This window comes from Centrocercus urophasianus, unplaced genomic scaffold (genome assembly GCF_019232065.1).
Source record: "Centrocercus urophasianus isolate 14NV4802_14NV808 unplaced genomic scaffold, USGS_Curo_1.0 seq_18, whole genome shotgun sequence".
In the NCBI taxonomy this organism is placed as follows: Eukaryota; Metazoa; Chordata; class Aves; order Galliformes; family Phasianidae; genus Centrocercus; species Centrocercus urophasianus.
In genome coordinates this window covers 322,557-348,955 of record NW_024884733.1, presented here as the reverse complement: position 1 = coordinate 348,955, position 26,399 = coordinate 322,557, and the positions used below count along the sequence as shown (strand labels likewise).

The 26,399-nt window shown below is 37.8% G+C and overlaps 1 protein-coding gene across 1 annotated transcript in view; it reads right to left on the bottom strand.

The window, feature by feature from the left end:
* HMCN1 (hemicentin 1) overlaps window positions 1–26,399 on the bottom strand; it is a 183,958-nt gene that overhangs the window by 42,752 nt on the left and 114,807 nt on the right. Inside the window, exons 46-65 of the mRNA XM_042819403.1 lie at window positions 24,780–24,947; window positions 21,845–21,958; window positions 18,087–18,173; window positions 17,486–17,677; window positions 16,609–16,782; window positions 15,351–15,464; window positions 13,887–14,032; window positions 12,158–12,308; window positions 11,230–11,433; window positions 10,345–10,458; window positions 9,347–9,534; window positions 8,734–8,830; window positions 5,803–5,964; window positions 4,636–4,749; window positions 4,308–4,510; window positions 4,001–4,082; window positions 3,735–3,866; window positions 3,351–3,500; window positions 1,897–2,056; window positions 1,168–1,292 (exon numbers count right to left, since the gene is read on the bottom strand). Coding sequence (XP_042675337.1) covers window positions 1,168–1,292; window positions 1,897–2,056; window positions 3,351–3,500; window positions 3,735–3,866; window positions 4,001–4,082; window positions 4,308–4,510; window positions 4,636–4,749; window positions 5,803–5,964; window positions 8,734–8,830; window positions 9,347–9,534; window positions 10,345–10,458; window positions 11,230–11,433; window positions 12,158–12,308; window positions 13,887–14,032; window positions 15,351–15,464; window positions 16,609–16,782; window positions 17,486–17,677; window positions 18,087–18,173; window positions 21,845–21,958; window positions 24,780–24,947 — 2,877 coding nt within the window. The remainder of the gene's footprint in view (window positions 1–1,167; window positions 1,293–1,896; window positions 2,057–3,350; window positions 3,501–3,734; window positions 3,867–4,000; window positions 4,083–4,307; window positions 4,511–4,635; window positions 4,750–5,802; window positions 5,965–8,733; window positions 8,831–9,346; window positions 9,535–10,344; window positions 10,459–11,229; window positions 11,434–12,157; window positions 12,309–13,886; window positions 14,033–15,350; window positions 15,465–16,608; window positions 16,783–17,485; window positions 17,678–18,086; window positions 18,174–21,844; window positions 21,959–24,779; window positions 24,948–26,399) is intronic.

Below are 26,399 nucleotides of genomic sequence, written 5' to 3'. Positions count from 1 at the left end.
ACCTCTAACAATAATAATAAGCACTAATAAATAGTAATTTACATAATTAAAACCAGATGCATAATAGAATGATAATAGCACTCCCTCTTATTTATTTGTTCAGGCTATGGCAAAGGAGATCTTTGGTTTCAGAACCCAAAGCTCAAGAGGAAAGAAAGAAATGTTAGGAGGTAGCAAGTGGTCAAGCATTAGAGAGAATCCCCATCTCTTAAGAGCCAGATGCAAGTTTACAGTTTGCTGCTTAAGATATTTACTTCAATAAACCTTTAATACAGTGAAAGACAGAATTGTGTAGGAAGAAAGATAATTTATTAACTTAAGGGTATATAGGATGATAGTTTTCAAATACAGAAAGCTTTAAAGTGACTGGCTAAATAGTCTAGAAGATAATTCTAACATAATACCAGTTTTGGCTGTTTCTTTGCTTGGTTTTGTAGTGTGAAAGCCTTTTGGTCTTGGGAGCAAGAAGGGACTCACTATACAAAGGCTTAGGCATATGAAGCTCCATGTTCTGGCTATCTTAGGTCCCACCATACACCATAACAGTTATAAAGACAGAAGACAACTTAAGCTAATTATTGCTTGAGCCTCAGCCAATGTCCACACAACCCAAGGGTAAAGAATAACTGTGTTGTTGTCTGTATATCTTTTTGTGGATGAAGAATTTAATCCCAAACTACATCATATTTCTTTAAAACTCTAAATAAGCAATTTCTCAGGATAGAGGAGAGCTTAAGCAATTCATTTCCTGCCATATTACTCATGTTTTACTAATGTACTTTGACAAGAATTATATATAATATATATAATGTAGTATAATATATAATACTGCAGATTAACTAAAAAACAAAAAAGCAGTATGAGGATAAATCAGTCCCGAGTGTGTCTCTACAAGAAAAAAATCACTGTAAGCAGAATTCCTCTATTATGAAATACACCAAAGGAACCAATTTCTGTTAGTCTCAAAACACATTTAACAGTAATATCAATCATTTCATCATTTACAGAATATCCTGCGTAATATACTGTGCTATCTACAGTACATGAAATTGGAAGCATACGCCTGTAGTATTACAGTGAAGATAGGCATTCATTTCTTGGCCATTTCTTGTGAGTGCTTACAAAGATTATGTACCAAATTTCAGTTTCGTATCTGTGAAAACTCACCGTATACACTCAAGCTGAAAATTTGGTCCTCTTCTCCTGCCGGATTAGTAGCCACACAAGTGTATTTTCCTCTATCAGAAGTGAGAGCTTTGAAGATTTTTAATGCGCTGCCATCTGGAGCTACTCTGCAAGGAAGGTAATACAACACCATGAGTTTGTTTATGTATTACTGTGACTTGGCAAATAAGCAGTCAAGTTCATACATTTAAGTCAAATCCCTTGATCTTGTGAATTTCACTAGAAAACCACTATTTTCTGCAAATTATTATTATTAGAGATAGGTAAGAAGTTTATCTTAGATACATCCTATTCAACCATCCAAAATATAATTCCAAATGGGCTTTTGAAGAACCTGTAATGAAAAACATCAAGGTCTTTCCCCTCTAAAGGAACTTAATGAAACTTACAGATCTTTACAAAAATTTATTAATCTGATGAACTTGTGGGAACTTAGTAACTGAAAAAGATATAGCTATCGTATATTTCTTAGTACCAAAAGAATTTTAAAAAGTAGTAACAAAGTATACTAGAATGACAAACTAAACAGGGAGATAATGTTCTTAATATGGCTAACTCGTGACTTAAGCTCTCTTCACACTTTCTTTTTAGAATGTAAAATGAGTAACATATTAGTAAAAAAACCTGAAACTCTTTCACACTTCCTTTACAGTCTTCAAGTTTTAAATTATACAAAAAGAGAATTCAGTGCCTACTGGTTTTTTTACTTGCCTTATTCTTTGTAGGTTGTCACTAGCAACTGTTTTTCCATCTTTAAGCCATTGTACAACAGGTGCTGGCACTCCCGTGGCATTGCATACCAGCTGGATGCCTTCTCCCAAGAGGACACCGACCTCACGAGACATTTCAGAGCCGACAATACTAGGAGGAACTAGGAATGGAAGAGAAGGGTCATCAGCAAGAGACATAATCTAAGCCACAAAAAGTTGCGCTGCAGTAGCTTGGGAGTACTAGAATTTATTGTTTTTCTAACACAAACTATAATATTTTCTAGAGAAGGTTTTGCAAAAATAAATTTAAAGCCACTTTCATAATTCCTGAAAGTCACTGATTTACAATATTAAAAAAAAAAAGTATAATTGTCATTATATTTAATATCTAGCTACCTGCTCAATGATGGCTAACGTGCAATAATGTAAGGACAAAATTCCAGTTCACTACATATCACAATGCCTCTAGCAATTAAATGCCTATTTAACACTTGAGCATATGCTTAGTACACAGTCAAATGCTCTACTGCATGATGAATGCTTCACTGCCCTTAACAGCCACATACTTACTCCATCCTAAACAGCAAAACTAAAAACCATTTTAGTCAGTTCTCCTACAGAACAAGACAGGCAGTCATGTTATCCATCAAGTCAAGACTAGTCCCACTAGTAAGTTTTGAGCATTAAAAGCAACTTAAGTTAAATTTGATCAAACAAGCAACTTAATATTCCTGGAGATAAATGGGCAAGCAAGCCAGGACACACAAAAACCAACATCCCCAGATAATGACTGCATCGCTGATTTACTTCTGTTTGGCCTGCTGATGGTGAGCAGTCATATTTGCACCTGCTGGCAAACTCAGCTCATGGTTCCTGCTCTGCTTCCTCAAACAGCGACTGCTAGCAAGGGAAGGGACCATGGCAGAAAGCTGCAGATGCTGTACAAGAAGTGTCTTACTGAACACTGGGAAGCTAGTCAAATGAGTGGGAAGAAAGCAAAGGTGGTTGCAATGTAAGAGTGAAGTGCAGGGAGTCAAGAAATAGAGAATTTAGGGTTTCTTATTTGATTGGGAAAATAATCATCTAAATGAGAAAATTCTGTCGAGATTTCTTTCCTATCTGCTACCAGTGATGGAGGAAAAGAGGCAACAGGATTACTGCTTCTGAAACCATGTGTTCCACACTTCATCAAACAGCATAGTTTCAGCACTCAGCAGGTGGAAGGATTTGATCAGCAGCCAACACACACAGCCTTCCCAACGGTTTTCAAGTTCTTCTACTATAAGAGGTAAAGAGTATTTTTTTATGCATGTTTCTGATTAACAATATAATCTTCTAACAATTTTTCCCATTGCTTGCAAACAACAGAAATATTGATACAGACTTTCCAATTCTCATTTACAGGGTCACACTCAGAAATTACTTGATAATTCTCATTGCACTCATATGTCTTACCTTGAATGGAAAGCACAAAACTTTTCTGAGCTTTTCCCTCGACATTTGAGGCAATACACGTATAGGTCCCACTGTCTAGAAGCTGAGAGCGAGCAATCTGAAGCTTACTTCCACCAGATAAAATATGAACTTCAAGAGAATTGGAGTTCTCTGAAAATATACAAACAAGTAGTCATTCCAAAGAGGCCACAGAGAGTAAATACTTCTTGAGAATTTTTTTCATCAGAATTTCAAAACAAAGAAAAAAAATCCAATCAGTTAACATAAGAGTCTGTCTCGAGACAGATGAGAAGAAACAAGAAAATAGACTGCAAACAGCACAGCAGTACCCCAAAAGTGAGGAAGGGGGGCAAAAGAGCAGAAAAGAGCACAACAGAATGTTACCTAGTGGTTTTCCATTCTTAAGCCAGACCAGTGTTGGTGGAGGAATTCCAGTAGCATCACACATGAAGGCAACAGGATTACTGACTGTTTCACTGATCAACTCTTCTTCAGGGCCTTCTATATTTGGTGGCACTAGAAGTTGAATGGAAGCAGTAAGAGTAGTTTGCTTAGGAAATATTTTTGTGAACTGATTTTGAATTTTGTACTCTACAATGTCTATGACATTACAATACATAAATGCTGCAGAAAACGTGGAGTGTGCTCACCATAAACGTTAAGATGGAAATTTTTATCATCTCGCCCAGCAATATTTATGGCTTTGCACACATATTGGCCAGTGTCAGAAACCTAGAATAAAAATAATTAAAAATATATATATCTTACTATGTAGATCTTATTTTAATGCTATAATATAGAGATATTAACAGCTTTTGCCAAATCAAAATTCTTTTCAAAGAATGAAAGGCCTCCAACAAATATATCTCCTACAGTCAATTAGTAGGATACACCCATAAAGAACAAAATATTCACCTGACAGTAGTGGCAGAAGCAGCATTCCACAAGCCTACCTACCTCAGCACCCTTGATTTGCAGTGTTTGCCCATCTGCTAAGATCTCCATATTTGCAGACTCTGAAATTATACGCCTGTTCTTGTACCAGGTGATGACTGGTGGTGGGATAGCACTGGCTTCACACTCTAACATCACTGGGGTACCAACTCTCACGTTCAACACTGTCATTGAGGTTCCACTCTGGTCTTTGATGCTTGGGGGAACTGTAGAAGAAGAACAGTTATTTCTGCCTTAGTTCTGTGAAGGCAAAAAAAAATTACCTAAAAAAGCCCCAAATACTGCACTTTATCTTAGGAAAACAGTTAAAACAAAAGAAAAACATACAAACCAAGGACAGTTAGGAAGCTTTTTTTCCGACTTTCTCCAGCTTGGTTTCTTGCAATACAAGTATATTCACCATCATCTGAAAGTTTGGCGTGGGAAATCTGCAGAGTCCGAGCACCTGAAGTAAAAGCAGAAGTTCTGAGATTTATTCTGTGGGTATGGTATCAGTTTCAAATGTTTTCTTAGAATTCTGTCCCCAACAGATTGAGGACAGGTATTACATTCTAACTTTGGATTTAAAAACACACCACATTGCCATTGCTTTTTGGGATTCATAAATCCACTAAAAAAGTCAAAGAATAAAATTTTAGGACAGATTTCACTGATGTTTTTATATCTGATGCTCCTTTTAATGCTCCTTTTATATCTGTTTATTTTGTAGCTGCTAAACCTTCTTTGCTAACTTAACTATGCTCCTTTTCTCTACTTCTGTCACTCCCCCAGCCTTTGTCCCTTAGTCTTTACTGCCTCCACTCACGAAGCTACTGTCTGTGCCTACATTACTAATTTGCACAGTGCCTCTACTGCCATTAAGCAGATTTCACACCTGCACTTCAGACGCTATAATTTATGCTATAATGCAGACCCCCAACCACATAACAGCTGCAGTACAGGACTGAGCACCCCAACAAGTGATATGCATGAGATATCCTGGGCAGAAGATATCCAGCAGGAGCAAAAATGACACAGATACCATGAAATCTCACTGCGTGAGCAGCTTTGAATGGGTAAGGAGGTCTCAGAATGCAAGGATTTCCTCTTGAGAGTTCAGTTAACCCCATTTCCCACAGAAGTCAATGAGAGAGTTGCTAAGTCTTTCTCAGCTAGGCCAGCAGAATTCATCCTAGCCTGCATCACTACTTCTGACTGTTTCTCTGAAAGGTGAGTCAGTGACTCAACTTCAATCAGTATCTCAGAGAACTTGTGTTATATGACTTGCCTGCTAGTCTTTTTCAGTGCTTTCAGTCTGAGCCGCTTTTCTTTAGAAGTGTGCCCATCCAACAGCCAAGGCATCATTAAATGCTTTAAAAACACAGCAGGTCAAGTGTCTTGTCTGCTCACTGGAGCAATATTAAAAATATACTGGCTATATAAATGGCTGTCACCCATATCAACACAAAACAGACTGAAGTTGAGTCTAAAGGCTATAGAAATAGTTGAAATTCCTCACCAGGCACAATAAATGTGTTAGTATTCAAGCTGATAGATTTTCCATTCTTGAGCCAGCTGAGATCAGGAGGCGGAAAGCCAGTGACCTCACAAGTCAGAGAGATGAAATTATTCACCACGACAGTCAAATTCTCAGGATTAGCACCAACAACACTTGGAGGAACTGTGGAGAGAAATGCATTACTGGTATTTATCACTGGATCAGCAAACTATTCTCTAATTCTTCAATTACCAATATAAAGCTGAATTGCTGAGCTTTGACAATGGGCCATATTGCAAAAAATCTTACACAACCCACAAATGGATCCTCTACTTCTTAAATGAATCTGGAAACCATTTCATCTGTAAACCTCTGCTTGGGATTTACAAAGGCTAAGTGACCAGTAAGAGATCGTACAATTTCTCATTGAAGTATTATCAATTTTGAAAGTCTTCTCTCACAGTACATTTGCTTCATAGGGCAGGACAGATTAAATTTTATCTTGCCAAGATATACAGAAGGACTAACTACCATTTCTTGTTGAGACTATTCTTTCTGAAATACTCTAATTTCACATTATAATAGAGATCCAAAAATGCTTCCTTCTGATATAGTCCAGAGTTCTTTTGTTAACAAGAAAAACCTGTTGTGCAATAGTGAGCTAAACAGTTTAAAATTCTTGCACATACACATTGTTCAATTGGGTGCATTTTTAAGCTTCCAAGTCCCAATACTTTTAAAGACAAGAATACTTTGACATCTGACCTTTCTACAAGAACTATTTAAAAGTAAATAATTGTCAATCTCATCCTTTTAATAAGTCCCAGGTTTTAGTTTCCATGTTTTTGCAGTATGCATAATATAAAACACTTAAGAGCAAAGCAAAAGCATGTTCTGGGCTCTATTGGGTGGAAAAATCATTCCAAAGAACAGATGGAATCCTCTTCTTCAAAGACAGATATTTTAATGCATTTTGGACCATATTCACCAGAGATATTCCAGATGCTCTCTGGCACTGGAATGAAACAAAGCGGTCATTAAGCCAAGTTTGGCTCCTCTGTGACACAACAGAAACAAGAGGAGTCAATGTAAATGGGAGAATTCAGTCCACATTTTTCAGCTTGGACTAACGGAGGGCTATTTCTCTGATCATCAGTATGAAATGTTTCACTGGAATAAATACTGAATTCTGATCTGATGACATTTGATAGATATTTGTATTTATTTACTTGTAAAGATACTTTCCCACAGATGTGATTATTGGCAGTGTGATTATATATACATATACACAGGGCCAAATGCAAACTAACTTTTAATTAACTTTGCTTAAACTATGGAAGTGGTACTTTTCAAATCCTGCAAGCTTCTGCCACATGTGCAGAGCACTCACAAAAGTGTCCCAGGTAGTCAGCATACATAGACCTATTTGTATGTGCACAAACAATAGACTCAGTTCACAGGAAAAGCTATCTATTATCCTGTATTAGAGACAGATTTTACAACCAGATGCTTATTTTCAGTGTTTTGGAAGGCTTTATTTTAGTTTTATTTATTTAGTCTTTAAGAAAATAAACAAATTTATCAACTTATTAAGGAACATTCTTAATACTTCATTTAATCTTATAAAAGTAGTTATACTTGAAATATACAGAAGTGCTTCACCTTGGGTGGTCCTTTCCTGACAGTATTAATCTGATTTTTCAACTGAAACTCCATTCAAAGATTAATAGTCCTAAGTAAGTAATATTGCTGAGCTGAAATCTGAAGCATCATACAAATATTTATTTTAAAATAACACCATTAGGCTATCACAATTACAAACAAATAAAAACAAGTTTGATTTCAAATACGAATGCCAAGAAAATATTTTAATTTAAAAGCAAAGGTCAAACATCAGGAAATTCAGGAAACTAATGAAAGCAAAGAACCTCTCAGAAATGACTTAAGGGCAAATCCTTTCCATGACACTATTTTTTGGCTAAACGTATCACTGTGTAGAGAAAAGCATTGTACATTTGTTTCATTGCCTTCTTATGAAATATTTATTTCTTCTGTATATGATAACCTAAATAATCAAATTCCTTGGACTTTGCGACTACATTCAAATGTGAGAAAGAAGACAGCACTTATCTTCTGTCTAGTATGTAATCAGGAGATGAATTAGCTAGCAAGGATGTGAAAAATTATCCAAGGATAACATGTAGAAGACTCTAGGGGACAGACTAGACAATCTTCAACCCAGATCATTCCATGACTTAATGTCTATGAAAACAGATAAAAACTTAGCTGCCATTTTTCCTTGGTAGGTTTTAAAATGTAACTGTGCTGATGATTCTGTGGGAGTAGTGCTTATGTGATTTTCAGTTCAGAATGGAAAGTTAAAAGTGGTGTGAAGAATTAGGATGAACCTTGATAGTCTTTTTTTACAAATATGGAAAATGTTTAAATTTCTTGACTGTATTTGTTTTAGACTTGCGGCACCAATGCTAAAATTTATCTTAACCATGCCTAAGAGCAACATCATCAACAACAAAAGAACAGATGGGAACTTTAGAAAGGGAAACAAAATGCAAGTTTTTACAATGGCCATATCTTTGTGTAATATTTCTAACTGTAATTTTCTCTCTCCTTTTTTTTTTTTTCCATAAAGAAATCAAAACAGGCTGTAATCCAACCTGGTTATCATTCATGATTACAATGCTTAGCAACCTACATAGGGTACACGCACTACAATATCCACCTATATGCAGTACACATAAAGAGCTGAAGATGCCATGGTACATCAAACTTGTATTTGATTTCTAGTACAGGAGAATTTCCCGTATGCTCAATAAGTTGACTTGTACTCTGCTAAAATTCACACATTAAAACTGAAATAACATTTTAAAAAACAAAAAAAACCACAAAAAAACAAAAAAACTCAATCAGCAAGTTACAGGCTATTATACTTACCATGAACATTCAGGTTAAAATACTTCTTGGCCCTTCCAGCTATGTTTTCCACAACACAGACATACCTGCCAGTATCTGTTATTTGGGAATTCAAAATCTAAGAAAAAGAAACAAGACTACTCTTGAGAAAATATGTATAAGACAACTTGTTGTGAACACATAAAATTGTAGGAACTCTCCAGAGACCCCCTTGAGGCATTTGGGGCTTACAAGGTTTACTTCATCTGTTTTTTTTTAATTTTAAGTTTTTTGTTTGTTTTGTTTCGTTCTCCTAAGACCCTTGCAGTATTTAGAAGTCTATCTGAGAACTGATGCAACTTCCACTGATATTACTGCTTTCAGGATCTCTTCTCTAAGTCTGTGCATCTCAAACCTCCAAAAAAGACCATGTTCTATCTTTCACATTAAGTACACTGAAAATTAATAACAAAACTACTATTCATGAGATATTTGAAATAAAAATATATATTCTATATTGTTTTTATTTTTTCTTGTATATTATAGCCCTATGTCATGCTATGAAAACAGAGAGAATTTTGTTCTTTTTTTTTGTCCTTATTGGTGATTTTCATTTGTAATGCTAAACATCACTTGAAGATTCACTTAGAGATACCTGCAATCTTCTTCCATTGGACAAAAAGCTATGTTTGTCATCTTGTGCTAGGAGATGGCCATCCTTCTGCCAGGTGATGCTTGGAGATGGAGTGCCACTCGTGACACAGTCCATCACCGCGACCTTGTTCCCAAACACATTCACTTCTTCAGGCAGATCACCATCTGCTCCACTGATGGATGGTGGCACTACAAAAGAGCAACACACTGTAAGAATGCTGTGACTCAGCATATCCCTGTGGAATTCTTTCTAAGATATCAGAGCCTGTGTTTGCAGAAGGAAATAGTAAAACTCTCAGTGAATATACTGAAAGATATTAAAATCCCAAGAACAATTCAACTAGAATGAGCCAAGGGACCGCAGGAGAAGTATGTTTATTCACAGCAGTCATAAAGAAGAGGGGAAAACTTATCTTCCAGCCGGTCAGTCAAGTTTTTTGAGCCCAGAATAAAGGAGTATTTACAAGGAGAATCCTCCTAACAGTAACTCAGTGCTCTCAGTGACTACTATAGAAAAAAAAGGTACAGAAACAAGCATTTCTTAAGGCAAAAACCTCAATTATATCAACAGACAGTGCAAGCAACTTAAAAAAGCTTTCTGTGCAATATTTCTAAATAGAGCAAAATAGATCATACAGAGAAGACTTCGCGGACATTCAGTTTATCAGAATCATCAACTCCCTTCTGACTGAGTTCTGACTGAGAGTTTTGCAGATATTTTAGAAAATCATGATGAAAATCAGGGAAAAGTCTAGTATAAGTCAGATTTTTTAACTTGAAACTGGGTAGGGAACAAAAGAATTCAAGATAAAAACAGGGCTTTGATATACACTTCTCTTTACAGTCAAGTGTGATAGTACTATTGCAATTCAGTTCTTACCACAATAACCCAGAAACATACAAAAATAGCAACATTACCACCACTTTCATGTCACTCTATTTCTACAAAATTAATATCTTACATAAATACATCAGAATAAGAAAAGCAGGAAAGCTCACAGAGCACGCGGACATCGTAATGGAAGGAATCCTCTCCAGCTTCATTTACTGCCACACACATGTATCTCCCAGCATCTTCAGCCTGTGCCCGTGGAATCTGTAACACGCGACCTCCTGGAAGGACAATGCATTCAAGATTTACATTTAAAATCATGCAGTTTCCATCATTTCTATAAGATGTTACACTAGCAACCTGAGCAAGCAAATTTATGAATGGTCAGCATTTGTCGTGAAATAGAAGTAGTTAAGGACTTTTATTTCCCAGCTACTTTCTCTATTGGCAGATACTTGGAATTCAGGAATGTTCATACTGAAATGTTAGAAAAGGGTAATTGATTCCACGGGAAAAGAATGATGTTCCTCAGTAATAAGCAGTCAGACATTGTCCCCACCACAGCACTTCTTTACACACTCCATCCAAAACCATCCTTTGCATAGAAAGGCCTCCCTTTTTGTGCTCTCAGGCATTGTAAGTAACTCTCTTTTCCACCTGAGGTTAAGTAAGAATTCAAGGTCTTTCTGCTATTGTAATATTTTTATGCCTCTGTCCCTAGTTGAGAGGCTTTTCTACTTAAACTGTAATTAAAGAAATCAGGAACACATCAGAGAGAAAATACCTTTCTATTTAGTTTCAACACAATGCTCATATTCACACTATTTTAGGGACTATGATTTAAATGCATAAAGAAAACAGTTTGCTTAAGTCTGAGCACTGAAAAGAAGATCCTCCAATCAAAAAAGTCTAAAAGAACATTAACACAATGTGATGAATGGAAAAAGTTATTACCTTAACACAATGTGATGAATGGAAAAAGTTATTACCATGTAATTGCTAGTACTAACACCATTTCTTGAGGTCTTGGTGTGACATACTTAAATACTCACCTGGCAATATCAGTATTTTATCGCTAGAGCTCAGAGGATAGCCATCTTTATACCATGTAAGAACTGGAGGAGGAACAGCATCAGTCTCACAGTACAGTGAAAGGGGATTGTTGACAATCACATCTTTATTTTCTCCACCTCTTCCTGTATCTAACACATTACCAGCTTCCCATCCTCTGTAAGGCTTTTGGAAACTAGGAGGAACTTTGATCAAGGATGGAAAAAGTCAGAATTTTACAGCAGAAATTACTAGTTAGGAATTCAAGAGATGAAAAACAGTCAGTTGTTAAATAGCAGTAATAAAAATTAATTGTATTAGATTAACCTCCCCCATCTGGATATCCCAAGAAATTTATAGCTCTTTTCATCAGAATGAAAAATTGAGCAATCCACTGAAATTTTTCTGAAGGCTAATAAATAACAATGTAAAAGGATCTGATAACAATAAACAGAGGGTATTAATCAACATTAGTGAACTATTATTTAGTAAACTATTTGGTTTCAACTTAGTTCTAATTTTGAGAAAGGACTAATGATTGTCTTCTTGTATTTACATGCTGTGTAAGTACATGGGATGCTTATGTCTTGGACCTGTAAGTACTCAATACAGGTAATAAAATATGACATCTTATTGTAAGCTAGTCTTTTTTATGTAATTGAGAGGAAGATCAGTTACGATGTCATTCCACTAATTTCGGAGGAACTGTATATGTCACAACTCCTGAAAGCATCAAATCTCACATTTCTTATAGCTGAACAAAATGTATGTGTAAAAAAATCACACAGAACACAAGGATTGAATCAGACAAGGAAGGTCTAAACACAAAATTATTAAATAATTTCAGTATCCTAGGACAGTAAAAAAAAAAATTCTCAGACTACCAAAAAAAAAAAAAAAAAGGCATTTTATTAGCTAAACTCTGTTTACCTTGTATATGTATATCAAATTCTACTTCATCCTCTCCAACAATATTGGATGCCAGGCAAATGTACCGTCCTGTATCTGAAACCTGAGTCTCTGTAATCTGCAGAGTACGGCCATTGGCTCGGATAATGACACGACCATCTGGTTTAAGAGGCTGTAATGTAATTTTACACATAAATTATTAACGTGCAAATTATAAATTAGAAGTAGTCATACTTGTGGGAATAGTATGACATTACCTCTCTTGGTCAAATTCAGATTGTTTCAAAATCCTTCCTAAGGCATTATGCTGGCAGTAAGAACATCATTTTTGTTATTCCCTCTGCTTTGGCAACACCAAAATCAGAACATCTTTCAATTCCTTAATGCTGCCAGCAAGGTCCACTTTCAATAAGTACAAAGGAAGAAGCTCCTTAGGACATCACTTAGGGCATGGTCTCAAGCCAGATGTTCTTGGGATGACATCCTTGGCCACAGATAGTGCAGGGCAAGGAATGCTTTCCTCTGCCTGACAGCAGCAAACCCAGTTTTTCTCTCATCTGTCCCTCCTACATCATGACAGAAAACAGGTTTCTGCAAGCTGTACAGCCTGACCTAGCTTGTCCTACAATGATGTGACTACAAAGGCCTGCTGCCTAGGGAGGACATGGCACGAACATAAAACTCAAAGATATGCACAGGATTAGTGGTCCTGTCCCTACAAGTTCCATCCCACATGACAGCAGGGATGACAGCACACAGTCTGTATCTCTCAGCAATGAAAACGGAATGTGCTAGGGAGTCAGCTCACAATACGTTGCCTGCCAAGGACAATTCAGACCACGGATGTGAATGAAAGCCCTTTCCCAGGGTGGCCGTAGGAAGAAGCTGCTGGAGGATCCATTGCTTTGGCGGCAGCAGCAAGCTGCTTAAGGCCTCTGTCCTTTTTGAGGCCGGCACAGTTATCATTGGCAACAGAAATAGCACACCCAGAGGAACTGAGAATTCCAGCAGATGATCAGACTAGGCAGAGTACAGAAGAAGCCTCCCCTGTGACACCAGGTTGTTTCTTCTGCACACTCAATAAATTCAGAGAGCTGTTCCCACTGCAGAGATGCATCTGCCTGCCACACAAGGGCCTGCCAAAAGTCAAGGAAGAGCTGCTCTGTTCTCTTTTCTTGGCACTGTTTTTGTGGCACTGTTTTTGTTAATTATAGCCAATTTATAGCACGTCCTAAAACTGCTTGTTCAGGGTGAGATTGATGAGAAGGCTGTGTGTGGCAGGAGCTTAAGGAGCCCTGCCAACACCCAGTGGGAGGCTGTCTGCAAACTTGTGCAAGGGCAGCACTGTGAGGAACCAAATGCAGGGCTGCTCTGCAACAAGGCTTTGGGGAACCCAAGCAAGAGCAAAGCCACATGTGGAAACGCGACGGGGTGCTGCTTTTGGGCAGGGTGCTCTCTCCTCAATACACAGGCGACAGCGGGCCCTAGAAAAGCCAGCTCTGCTGTTTTCATTGCGCTATCAAGCACCCCAAAACAGAAATGACCATTTGGTACTGTTGGCAGAGATCCAGCCAACAGCAAACAAGATGTGAGGTGTGATTCCACCAGCAGGAGCAGAGCAGAGATGAATTCCCGCTGACTACAGTAGTGAAGGTAAGCCTTATTTTAAAGGCTCACTAAAGGTGATAATAAAACTGTGGTTTTTCTGAAGGAAAGCCACCCACTAGAAGTAAATAAGGTTGTGACTTGCCCGTCCATCCTTGTACCAGCTGATGGCAGCAGCAGGAACGGCATGTGCTTCACACTCCAGAGTAAGACTGTGGTTGATTTTGATCTTCATCTCCTTAGGGGAGAGACCCATCCCTGGGACACCCCTTCTGTTAATGGTGGGTGGAACTGCATAGAACAGGGTGGGGAGAGAGACTTTCTTAAGGGACTGTCTTACGCAGCACTTCAAAATTAACTGGGCAAAGGGAAAACCCAGACAATAACTTGAGGAAAGCAAGTGCATTCCCCTTGTAATCTGCCTCTTCCCCACGGTTGAGCAAAGGCAATTCAGCTGCCTTCAACATTTTCCAACATGGAAAGTTACCAGAGCCTTACCTAGCCACAGTACTTTGTTACATGTTTGGCTTGAGTTCTACAAAGCTCAGTGTGCTGCAGGCATTATAAAGCACTTCAGTGGAAACTAATGTTCTCAGAAACATGTGTTTGAACTAAAGTCCAAGCTTAGGTGGTTAAAACTCAACATTTCCATTCCACTGGAACCTCAATGTTGCAAAATCTTGTTTCTTTCTGAATCAGAATGAACAGAGAGCATTTCAAAATTTTTAACCAATCCCATACCCTGGTCTCAGAATATCTTTTAATTTACTATAAATGTTGTCAAAGCATTTTCCATTCTTTTTTCAGTGGGAAATTTTAAATTCTCCCTAACGCAGACAGTACTGTAATAACTGACAGTTGGAATGGCATTGGCAGGGAGCTGGGTAAGGATGTTATATTGCTATATTGTTGGATTTCAATTATGAACTCTTTTCTCATTATTCCAAGTCCAGGGGGGCCTTATTAAGAACTTCATGTAATTAAAATAACAGTAGAGTTGCTGTAAGGGCGCAAATCAAGCTCCAACTCAAACTGTAGAGTTAGCAAATTCAAAGAGAGAGAGAGATGAGAAGCCATGCTTGACTGAGTCTATAATGAAAAGCTTGAGCATTAAAACATAATATTAAGCACAGATGCCCAGATTACAGAGTGCTGTCAGGAAGGCTTGAATGGGAGAGCTTTTGTGCATATACTAAAATCTCCTGCTTTACTTTACTCAAGGAAGTTTTCCATTAGAATCTAGGGGTCCCCTCTCCATCTGTTTTTCTAAAACACTTTCAGCTTTCAGAATCTCTGCTCAGTCTCTGCTCAAATGTGCTGCATTTGTCTTATTAACCATGACCACAATCATAACCAAAAACATTTCAACAGAAACTGAAGTGCATCATTTCTTAAATGTCTTCCCCTGGATGGTACACAGATTTTTGGCCCAAGAACAGCACTTGTAAAGGATACAACAGCTACATTTATTAGTGCCTGTCCTAAAGCAGTATCACGAGCAAATGCAGTTGCTTCCTAAAATAACTAAGATAAATCCTTTTGTACACCAGGACAGGTAACACAGTGAAAAGAATGCAAAAAGCAGTTAACACTGAAAGCATTTCCTTACTGTAGACTTTCACTTCATAGTGTTTCAAAGTTTCTCCAGCCTCGTTTGTGGCTATGCAGGTATATCTCGCAGCACTGTCCTTCTGAGCACTTAGAATCTGCAGGGTTCGACCACCTACCAAAAAAGATCACTCCTTAATGGCACCTAAGTTACATTTGTGCTGGCCTATTATTTAAATGATTTTGCAGCATATTTCCAATCCCCTGGATTAATCCCCTGCAATAAATTATGAGTGCATAATCTCCAGGAGAATTTTGGATCAAAACTCCTGTTGCTCACAGGCTTTTGGAAAAGCTGTTAAAATTGATTTTTCAAAAAAAAAACTTCTTGAAGATGTTTAGACAGAAAGGAGTGACTTAGGATTCTGCACTTCATTCACAGGAAAAGGAAAGCTGGCATTAGCACTGAGACAAAAAAGGGCAGACTGTTCAACAGAAAGTGACTCTGAACTGCATTTCTGTTTGTAGCCACGCATTCTGGTGTAGCATTTCATACAACAGAGATCCATAACTTCCTCCAGAGAATAGACAAAAGCAACAGCCGCAATGCAACAGAGTGTTAAAATGAACAATCAGTCAGATATAAGACTTCAGGTGACTTCTACAACACTGACACCATCATCTGCCTTTCCATAGATTTTGTCTGTTTATGATTTAGATTGCCTGAATTCTCAGTGATGAATCACTATTTAATTTTGCTGCAGCTCTTTTCACACTGCAATCCTAGTAATTGTCGCCCCTTTTCTCACTATCAATACCAGCTCCACTCCTCCCCTGAATGGCTGCAGTTAATAATGCTGAAGTTCTTGTTCATCTACATTACTTCCATATTTCAAGTCAAGATCTTTCCTTTCCTCCACATCCTAGGTGCACGAGGTAACAATTACTCCACAAATTAGAAATGGCAAACTACTAACTACATGGAAAAAAATGCCACTTCATTCTTTTTCACTAGCTTAGTTGTTTTACTCTCACTCCATCTAGTTAATTTCCATTATTTACATTCATTACTAACTGCAATGAACTTATTTGCCATCATTTATCTCCACAGAACAACAGGATGAATACCTGAATTAAAACAAAATACAAGTAATGAGTCAGTTAATTGTGAAGCACTTAAAGAATGGAGTTGGAAGTGTAAAAACACTACAAACATTGCACATTATAGAAATACAGCCTTTGATTTATCAAAAAAGTTATGTGACAGTCAGTAAGCAATAGAATTATGTTATTTATCAACAAAAACAAACAACAATTACCTGGCAAAATGTGGATATTTCTGTTTGATTCTAAAAGATTACCATCTTTCATCCAGGTTATTGTAGCTGGAGGATACGAATAAGCCTCACAAACAAGAGATGTTGGACTGCTGAGGATAACAGTGACCTCTTCTGCACTTCCACGGCTATCTGCACCCACAATGGTAGGAGGCACTAGGAGCAACAAAATCATTAACCAGAGGAAGGATCCTCTCAAAAGCCATTTTTCTGTTCAGTCTAGAGATCTGGTTTCTGCCTCAGGTAGCTGGGAGGCATTTCTAGCAGGTGCGGTGAGACCCACGACCAGGCAACATTCATCCGGTCTCACATTTTGTCCTAAAGTCAATGGTCAGTCCATGTCAGTGAAATTCATACACCCCTAGCTCTTGTCAAACACAAGTCACCAGGAAGCCAGCCACTTCTTGTACAGTAGCTGGCAGTCACTGCCTGATGACCCTCTGAACAGCAGAACTGGGAGGTATGTGCTCAGGAAATGAGGATGAGGAAAACAAACTCGCTATTGTTTGCATTTGGTTATGCAAGAATCATCATGAAAGAAAGCAAACTGCAGATGGTTGGAGTTTTTACAAAAAGAAAACAATTGAGAAGTACTCTTCATATACTCCTTCCTTGAATCACAATAAGCCCACGAACAGTCCTGTTCATTCCACACAGATCACATCCTTTTACAGCTCTGCATGTTCGAGCTCTATACTGGTTAAAGAACAGAATGCTGTTTCTACTGACCTATCACAATTTATCACTTATTCAGACAACTACTTTAATTAAAAGATTAAACAATCCCAAGGTGATTATTTTTTGAATTTTTTTTTTTCCTGAAAATAATATTCTGCAAGATCCTGTCTACCTGTCTTACCAAGTACATTAAGACTGTAACTTCTGCTCTTCTCTCCAGCTGTATTGGATGCAACACAAGTATATCTCCCTGTGTCTGAAACTTGAGCAGTGGTGATTTGCAGTAAACGTCCATTGGACAGAAACTTGTGATCTTTGTCCTCCATTAAAGGCTGCCCATTCTTTATCCAGGTGATCTGTGGTACAGGATTCCCTGAAGTCAAAAAAAATAAAAATAAAAATTGCAAATATTAGCTGCTGCATAGCTCCAAGGATATTCCAAGGTTTCTTAAAAAGAGAAATATACAGCTTTGAATGTGTTTTTAAAATATATTCTTCAGGGAGATGTTCTGGAATACATATTGTACAGTCCTTGAACCTTCTGAAGAAATATATATCTCCTCTTAAATTCTACAGGCCTTTAGAGAAGAAATGTACATCATCTCTTGTTTTCATTTGTTGCAACCTTCACAACAAGATGTACCTATTCCTGCCACACACAGGAAGACTGAACCTGAAATTTAGACATTCCACTCAAGTGAAAATTGTACTCAGAACAGTTTTCACTTGTGAAAACTGAGACCACAGGATGAGTGAAAGTAAGTAATATTGTATACTTTTACCTATCACTTCGCATGTTAATGTAACATTGTTCTTCTCTTTCACTTTCACATCTTCTAGCTTATTTTCATCCACAATCCCTGGAGGCACTGGAATCAGATAAGGAGACAACACCAGCAAGTATTATTTACAAACAATTTAAACACAGCAAAGGTTTATTCATGCTCTATGTGTCAGCATATACTTCTCTTAAGGACATAAACCAACAAATGGCCCATATCTACCAGAAACAAGTCCAAATGTGAGACAGAATAGAGTTGGCCTGCTAGGACAACAACTATACTATATAACAACTATATATATCTCTGTTCTGCACCCCTTAACATACTGGTCCATCAGTAGGACAAGAGAGGACTACAGACCTTGAATGGACTCACTTGACCAACTCCTGCCTTGAGAGCTAGAGAGAGATTCATGGTGCCATTCATGTGTTTCTGAGTATGGTCAGTAGGGCAGTGGTGATAAACATTTGTATGTGAGGCTAGGTTTAATTTTATGCCGGTAAACTGGTAGGTTTTATATGTTTGTAAGCAAATTCTTTCACTCACATTAAGCAGCAAGCAGCAAGTGATTCATTTGCTCAAAACAATGTGCTTAAGTTTAAGAGTTGTTGGTTTCCCAATATTAATTGAAAGCATTCATCTAGAACTCTAGGGAAATAATTGATTAAAAAAAATTTGGACAGAAAAAGCTTGTCTGCTCACACACAACGTATTTTTTACTTACCAGCACACTCAAAGCAATACAACAGATTACCAACAAGTGGATGAATAAAGGCATAAATATGTTTGAATCAAATACAGCTGCCATACAGTCAGCTGAACACACTACATGATTCTAAAGGCATTCTGCTGCAGTATAAATCACGTGTCTCTGAGAAAATAAAAGATAAAACCACATAATGAAAATACTTATCCACATCCCAAACAGCTGTGTAAAAGAAACCTCTTATTGTGTGACTGACCACTTGGTGACATGCTTCCAAAGAATCCTGGTCACTAGGACTATGTGGACTAACGGTTACTGGACGACAGGGGCCAGACTGTCAGTGTGCTGGCAAGGAGTCTCTCAGACGTACAAACCTTCAGACCAACCATTTATTTCAAAGTAGAGGCATTTGTAGATTCAAGACAAAGTAAGATGGCACCAAAAATGAAGTAGACATGAAGTGCTATGCAATGAAAAGGAGGTCTGTAATTCCAAGAAAGCAACCCAATCTCCAAGAGACTTTGGAAATCTTTATAACAAACCTGCTGGACTACACATACAGACAGTACTCCTAAATAACCCTAAAAAAAGCAAACTTTTAGCCTAGATAGAAGGCCGATTAAGAGAGGAAGTAAAATGCATTCAATGCATCATGACCTACCAGTAGCCTGGAAGTAAAGGTTTTGATAAACAAGAATCACTATAATATGCAAATTCATCCTCAGCAGTGAAAACTAAAATGCTACATCGAATCTTCCACTCAAATACAAGCTAGAGTGAAGAAGAAAAAATAAGAGATGTTTAGAATTTCACTTGATGATTGGGATGGCAAAGGTGCTACTTCAGATGGGTTGGTGAGAGCAGCAGTAGCAGAACATTGCATGCAGGAAGATGTGGCCAGTACTGGCACTCTTATCAACTTCTGATGCAGTTCTGACCAAATTCCCTGCTGTGACAATATAAGCAATGCAATACAGACTTGGATAAATATTCTAGTGCTCAAACACAACAAGACAAAGATACACCAATGGGTGGTGGAATTAGACGGGAGAAAAATATAATCTAAGATCATAAAGGTCAGGATATATGTCTGTCGAGAAGTTATTGATCATAAATAAACAGAGCAATTCATCACTTCAGCCCCACAATAATGCAGGAGGTTGTCAGCATATTAATTTCAGATTAAGACAAGGTCACAGCAAATGTTCTGCAAATACAGAAGTACTAGGATAATTAGAGCATGCTTGCCTGAAAACTGTCTTGTCTGTTGCACTTCCTACCCTAATTCAGACAACACTGTGATATCTCTATATGGTTCTTATTTACAAGGAGCTGGTGAATATTCTGTGTCACCATCAGGCCACATTCCTGTAACTTTCCTCTAGAAAGACAAATAAATTTTGGGGGGAGAGAGGGAAGGGAGAGGGGAGGAGATTGAACAATGGAATTTTTCACTTAGCCCACTTGAAATCACATTCACATAGCATTTTTCTTCAAGGCAAACAAGGCCTACACAAAATCCATGCAAGAGAAATTCCTAGAACCCTCATGAACACCCTGCTACTAAAACACTCCAAAGAAAACAGTACAACAACGAATGCTTTTCAGTGTTTATCCATTTCTTCCATGCTACCAGACTTACATTTCCATAAGCTCATCCAATAAAGATGAATTAACATGAATGTAAATTATCATATACAGAAGGCAAGAGATATTGGTAACACTCAGCACCTTTCAGACAAAAAACAACTTTAGGCAAATTATGTATGATAACGCTGCAAGACTCTTTCTATCAGTCCTGGCACTTATTGATAGAAATAATAAATTGCTACTAAACCAAAGAGCAGTCTTTTCTGTGGGGGAAAAAAAAACAAAAAAATAAATAACGTGATGCAATTAGACATTAAAGGTTCTGAACAGCCATCTAAAAAGCCCGCTGAGCTTCCATAACAGGTGAGGATCAGATATCACACTTATCTTATGTGCTTTACAATACCAATCAGAGGTCTGTTTTCCAAGATTCCAGCTCTAGCATTTAATTTCTATGTAAGTCTTGGATTTTCCTTCAAATCTTTGTTGCAACAGATTACTGCCATCACACAACTCAGCTGCACACTTCATACCCAGTGCTGCGTAATAGCGCTGGTCTTAATTCATGAGTATTATCACATGTGGTTGCATCCTTCTGCTTTCAAGCATGAGGTACAGGAAATTCACAGATTTAGTTCAATGTGGCTATCTTGGGCTTTTGACTTTAAACCTGTTTAAGGTTTAGATTGGATGTAAGGGGAAAGTTCTTTACTATGAGAGTGGTGAGGTGCTGGAACAGCTGCCCAGGGAGGCTGTGGATGCCATCCCAGGAGGTGTTCAAAGTCAGGTTGGATGGGGTCCTGGGCAAACTAATCTAGTACTAAATCTGGAGGTTGATTACCCTGCCTGTGGGGAGGTTGGAGCTTGATGATCCTTGGGGTCCCTCCCAGCCTAAGCCATTCTGTGTCTCTATGATTCATGTCATGTCCTTTCAGTAGAGGGGCGAACCAGCAGGGAACTGACCTGGCTGAGAACAAACCTGGCCAGGAAGAAAAACAGAAAACTCACTTTTCCTATAATGCAATTCACTTTGTTTATTCCATCCAAGGGATAGTGAAGCTACGAGCAACAAGAACTTGAAGAGAAGGTGGGAGTCTGGCTGCCAGTGTCCCCCAAACTTTGATGAGACTGAAATAGCAACCTAACTGAAGCCAGAGATACATTAACGTAGCACCTGAAGAAGCAACAAACCACCAAAACATACACAGTTCCCAGTCATTCTTAGATATGTCTGAAGAATCCTAAATTGTAAGAACTTCTTAAAATTTTTAAAAATACAGCAAATCCACACATGGAAGCATCTTAACTTTATAACCACATTTTCTAATCATGTTATTAGATGCACTTCTTTCCCCCTAAGGGTATATGTTTTGGCATACACATTTTTAAAACACCAGCAAAGTATACAGGACATTTCTTTACTTTTTCTTCTTCTACTGTAGCAAAACTATCACATTCTTACCTAGAACAGAAAGGTAAAAATCCTTCCTCACTTCTCCTGCAGTGTTGGTCACCACACACGTATAGTGCCCTCCATCTGATACAGTCGTATGTACGAAACGAAGTGTTCTACCCCCTGAGGCCAAAAATGCACAATTATTAGAGCCCTGAAATACACTTCCCAATATATTCTCCAACTGCATGTACTAGTTCTAATTCTGTATGTTTCGTTAAAATTTACAGGCATATTCTCTTCTTCGTGAATGTGCTTAGTCTTGTTGAACAAACAGTAAAAGAAACTGACAGACCTTACTCCTGCTCCTTTCATTTTTGTCTCTCTGCTTCAATCCTCAATACTTAAGATTTGTATTTAACATTCATAACACTATTTTTTCTATTCAGTAACTTCCAAATTACCTTGACGTATCCCTTCCTTTTTTTCCTTTTTTTTTTTAATGTGCAAGTGAACTTTGATGCATTCACACATCTGTCAAGAATTTATGCAAGAAGAAGTCAACAGACCAACTTGAAATTGCTGAAAACCTTGAGATCCATTTACAGAGAGCATGCAGAGAAAATCCAACCTGCTATAGACAGGTCCCTCAAACTGCACATAAATTTGTCAGGGGTATACATAAAACTCTTCAGATTGGTGCACACGCTTTGGATACAGAAGGGAGGATTTGTGCTCATACTTCTATATAGAAAGCTGTCACAAAATCCAGTGTCTAAGTAAGCAGGACTTTCACTTATGTGAATATTTTACTGTACTGAGAATCCAGGTGACTACAGAGAAAAAATAATTAAGAGGGTAAGCACAAAAATAAAGCTATTTTATAAACAAATGCATATAATTTTTAAGTATGCTTGATCAGAGGACCAAAAACATTTGAGTCTTTGATTCTTTTTTGGCAGAGGAACAGCAAAACAAGCATCAATGAGCATTTAAGTGTAAAAGCAAATGTGGCCAACCTTCAGCTTTTTCCAGTCTCTCATCAGCTGTTCTCATATTAGCAATCATTACCACACAGGACATCACATCTGAACTGTGCATCTCCCATCTGCAGACTTTTACAGGATCTCATAATCAGGATGTATCCCAGAAATTTACATTCCTGGCCTTGTGCTTTGAAGGAAAAAACTGCTTAACCTGGTTGGTGGATGTGCCTCCACTCAAGAAATCACACCTGCTGGAGGGAGTACTGTGCAACCGAGGAATGATTTCTCTTGCACTCTCATTTCACACTGATCCCTTTTCCCATGCACACCCTAACCAAAGCTATGTAAGATGCAAAACAAAAAAGAAAAAAGCTACCTGCTTTTTCATACACTTGCACACCCAGAGCTCCAGTGCCGAGGCAGGATACGATTCTCCACATTTGGCTACAATTTAATAAAAGTGTCTCTCCTTCCTAAAGCTAGCTCTGCAAGAATTGCAGATGTGGTGGCATAGTTAAACTTTTTCTTTTTTTTCCAAAAGGGACTACATGAAGCATCTTCAAAAGCAAACACCAGCATAGTATCTCAGTTATCAGACTAACAGTTGACAGCAGTGTGTCCGCACATTCAAATCATCTGCAACGCCAAGTATTTTTTCAATCAACAGAAATGAAATCTTACTTTGGCAGAGTAATGCTTTACCTCTCAGCATTAGTCAAAGAGGGTTTTTTGTTTTTCTTTACAGGCACAAACAAAGTCTCAAATGCCATGTTGGTCCCAGATGACTACCACAAGGTGTAGTTTTCTGAAGAACTATACAAAAGCACAAAGTTTGAAGGAAAACAAAGCACCAAGTTCTGGTCTGTTTCCCGGTGTAGCTAACATTCAGAGGCAATAACATTTTTTTGTGTCTCATTCTTCCTGACTCTGGAGTGGTGGTTGATACTAGTGTGGATGTAGAAAACAACAGGCAGAACAGGGACATTGAAGCCCAGAAGACATGATTTTTGTTGATGGCAACTGTGCACCAAAAGGAATGAGTACCAACTCAAATGGCCAGGATTGTACAAACATCATCCACCCCTTTCTCCACAATTAAAAAAGTAGGAAATAGGACTACTTGCCATGTCAAAAGCTACAGTGATGGAAAAAATGCTGGCAAATTCCAGCTTGAAATTCAATCTTAGTTGAGCTTCAATGTACCTTTTAGTTTCTTTATCTTTCTGACAGTTTTCTCATATTCTATATAGGATAGTTTGGTAGCTACAGTGGAGTATTGGAATATGAGATTTCTAGCTGTGAGTGGTACATCCAAAATCAAAGAATCATTTCAGTTGTCCATACATCTCAGTTGTAGACAAATACTTAATTACTTCTATACAGTCCATAAGGCTGAGCCCCAGACACAAGATGTCAGTGTAAAATGTATTGCCTGCTTGGTACACATCTTCCATTTTGTAATCTCAAGTGCTGCTAACTCCATTTCCTACTGTAAAGATAAAGCTCTAACAAAACTGCAGCTGCCAGTCAAGTACTCTCATTTCCTTACAGTACTGCCAGAAATGATGGCTAACAGGAACAGGTACTGAGCCCTTCCTGTTTCAGATATTTCTTGTCAAATGCTACTTGTCATAAAAGACATCCATACTAGTTCTTAGTAGGTGAAGCTGGCTTAAAAAACTAGGTCCCTGTGAATCGTATCTGTTTTCCCCATCGCGAATGAAAAGACGTCATTATCTGATGCATTCCTGGATATACATAATGGACTGACATACAGTAACAGCCAGAAATATGGCTTAATTCCATGCCACAGACTGAACAGTTACCACACTTCCAACTCACACATGTAGCATTTGGTAACAACTTTCCCAGTGTACATGAGCTATTTACCAGGTGCTGCAACCAATTTGGGTTACTAAGTCAAACTTTTTGTGTGTGTGCAATGCTCGCACTGTGGAAGGGCCTTCGCTGCACTCCCTTTTTAAAAAAATAGCTACAGCTTTAAATGTGTGCTGTACCTGAGAGGATTCGCACCGAGGTGTTTGAAGTGACAGGCCATCCATTCTTGAGCCACATTATTGATGGCAAGGGAATTCCTGAGGCTTCACAAACTAGAGAGATGGGATTCTTCTCCACAGTACTGATGTTCTCGGGCAATTGAAGGTCACCAGCAATACTTGGGGGAACTACGGAAAAAGAAGAAAGAAAAGTCACACTGCAAAACAAATGAAAGTTAATTTTCAATTATACAAATTTCAATTTCAAGCTCTCAAAATATTTTGTCAACCAGGTAAAGATAAGCTTGGCAAGTGAGGAGCTACAAAACTGTCCTGAAAAAACCTGAAAAAAAAATCTTAAATTGATAAATATTTTTTTCTGTGCAACAATGTGGAAAAAAAAATTAATTCTATGAGTACTACTACATTCATTTATGGCTTAAAATTCCTAGCAAATACCAGTTTGTAGTAGTTCTATCCATTACACATTAAGTACAATTTCCAGTATTGAATGAAACACTAGGGAAAATGTTAAGAATGACAGAATTCTTTTGCTAATGGAAAGAACAGTTCCTCTACTAAAATAACTACCTCGAATCTATTTTTAGATTTTCTTTACTAGGAGTAAAAGTAATTTCAATTCTGTAGATCATTCTTTAAAACAACAAAAAAAAACCCCTAGGCTTAAGAATTGAACATCTTCCAGACTAAGCAGCCTGAGATCTAAAGTTTCTTTTTACTATCCAGAACTTTGTCAATACAGTACAGCAAACAAAGTAAAATTATTTGGTAATTCATTTTGGCTTCTCATTGTCAATAATGACAATTCATATATTTACTTTAATCCTACACTGTGTTTTTTTCTCTCCCAAACCATTCCTGATTGTTGTACAAGATTTCCCACTTCAGTGCAAGATGTAAGGCATAAAAGACATACTTTACAGAGATAACTGGAAGTCTCTGTGAGACAGTGGGATTTGCAGAAAAAATCGCAGCTAAATTCCTGTAAATTGCTGTCCTAGTTTAGTGGCACAGTAACTCCTGAATGCCTCTTTCTCTCTGGGCTTTACCCTTTGAATATTTACAAATATTCACTGTTCAATGAAGCACTAAAAATCATATTCAAATGAAGTGCCATTCTGACTTAGAATGGCTCTAATGTAGCGTGATGTTCTAATCAATCCCATTAAGTCAAATTACCAAAACAAATTATAGTTGGAGTTACCATCTTAAATTCTTCTGATAGCACAAAATAAGAAAATCTGATGATTAGAAACTTGAGATATGGGCTATGCTCACGTAACTGTCCTCTGGCAAGGGTCATGGGTGTGGTGTTCTTGGTTAAACCTTAAACTCTGCCTCCTACAACAGAATCCCAAAGAACACTTCCTTATCACGGAACTGGACCTAACGTCACACAAAACTGTACTACATACTGATTTTCTGTTCTTGGGAGAGAGCAGCTGGGGGGATGGATTGGTATTAACAGACACAGATAAAATTTAAAAATGTTCAGGAACAACAAAATTGGATATGAACTTTTGTGATACATCTGCAGATGAAAAGGTGCTATGTATAAAGCTTGCAGTAAATTTGGTCACCATGTCTAGATACACAAGTATTTATTGGATATCCTTGAAT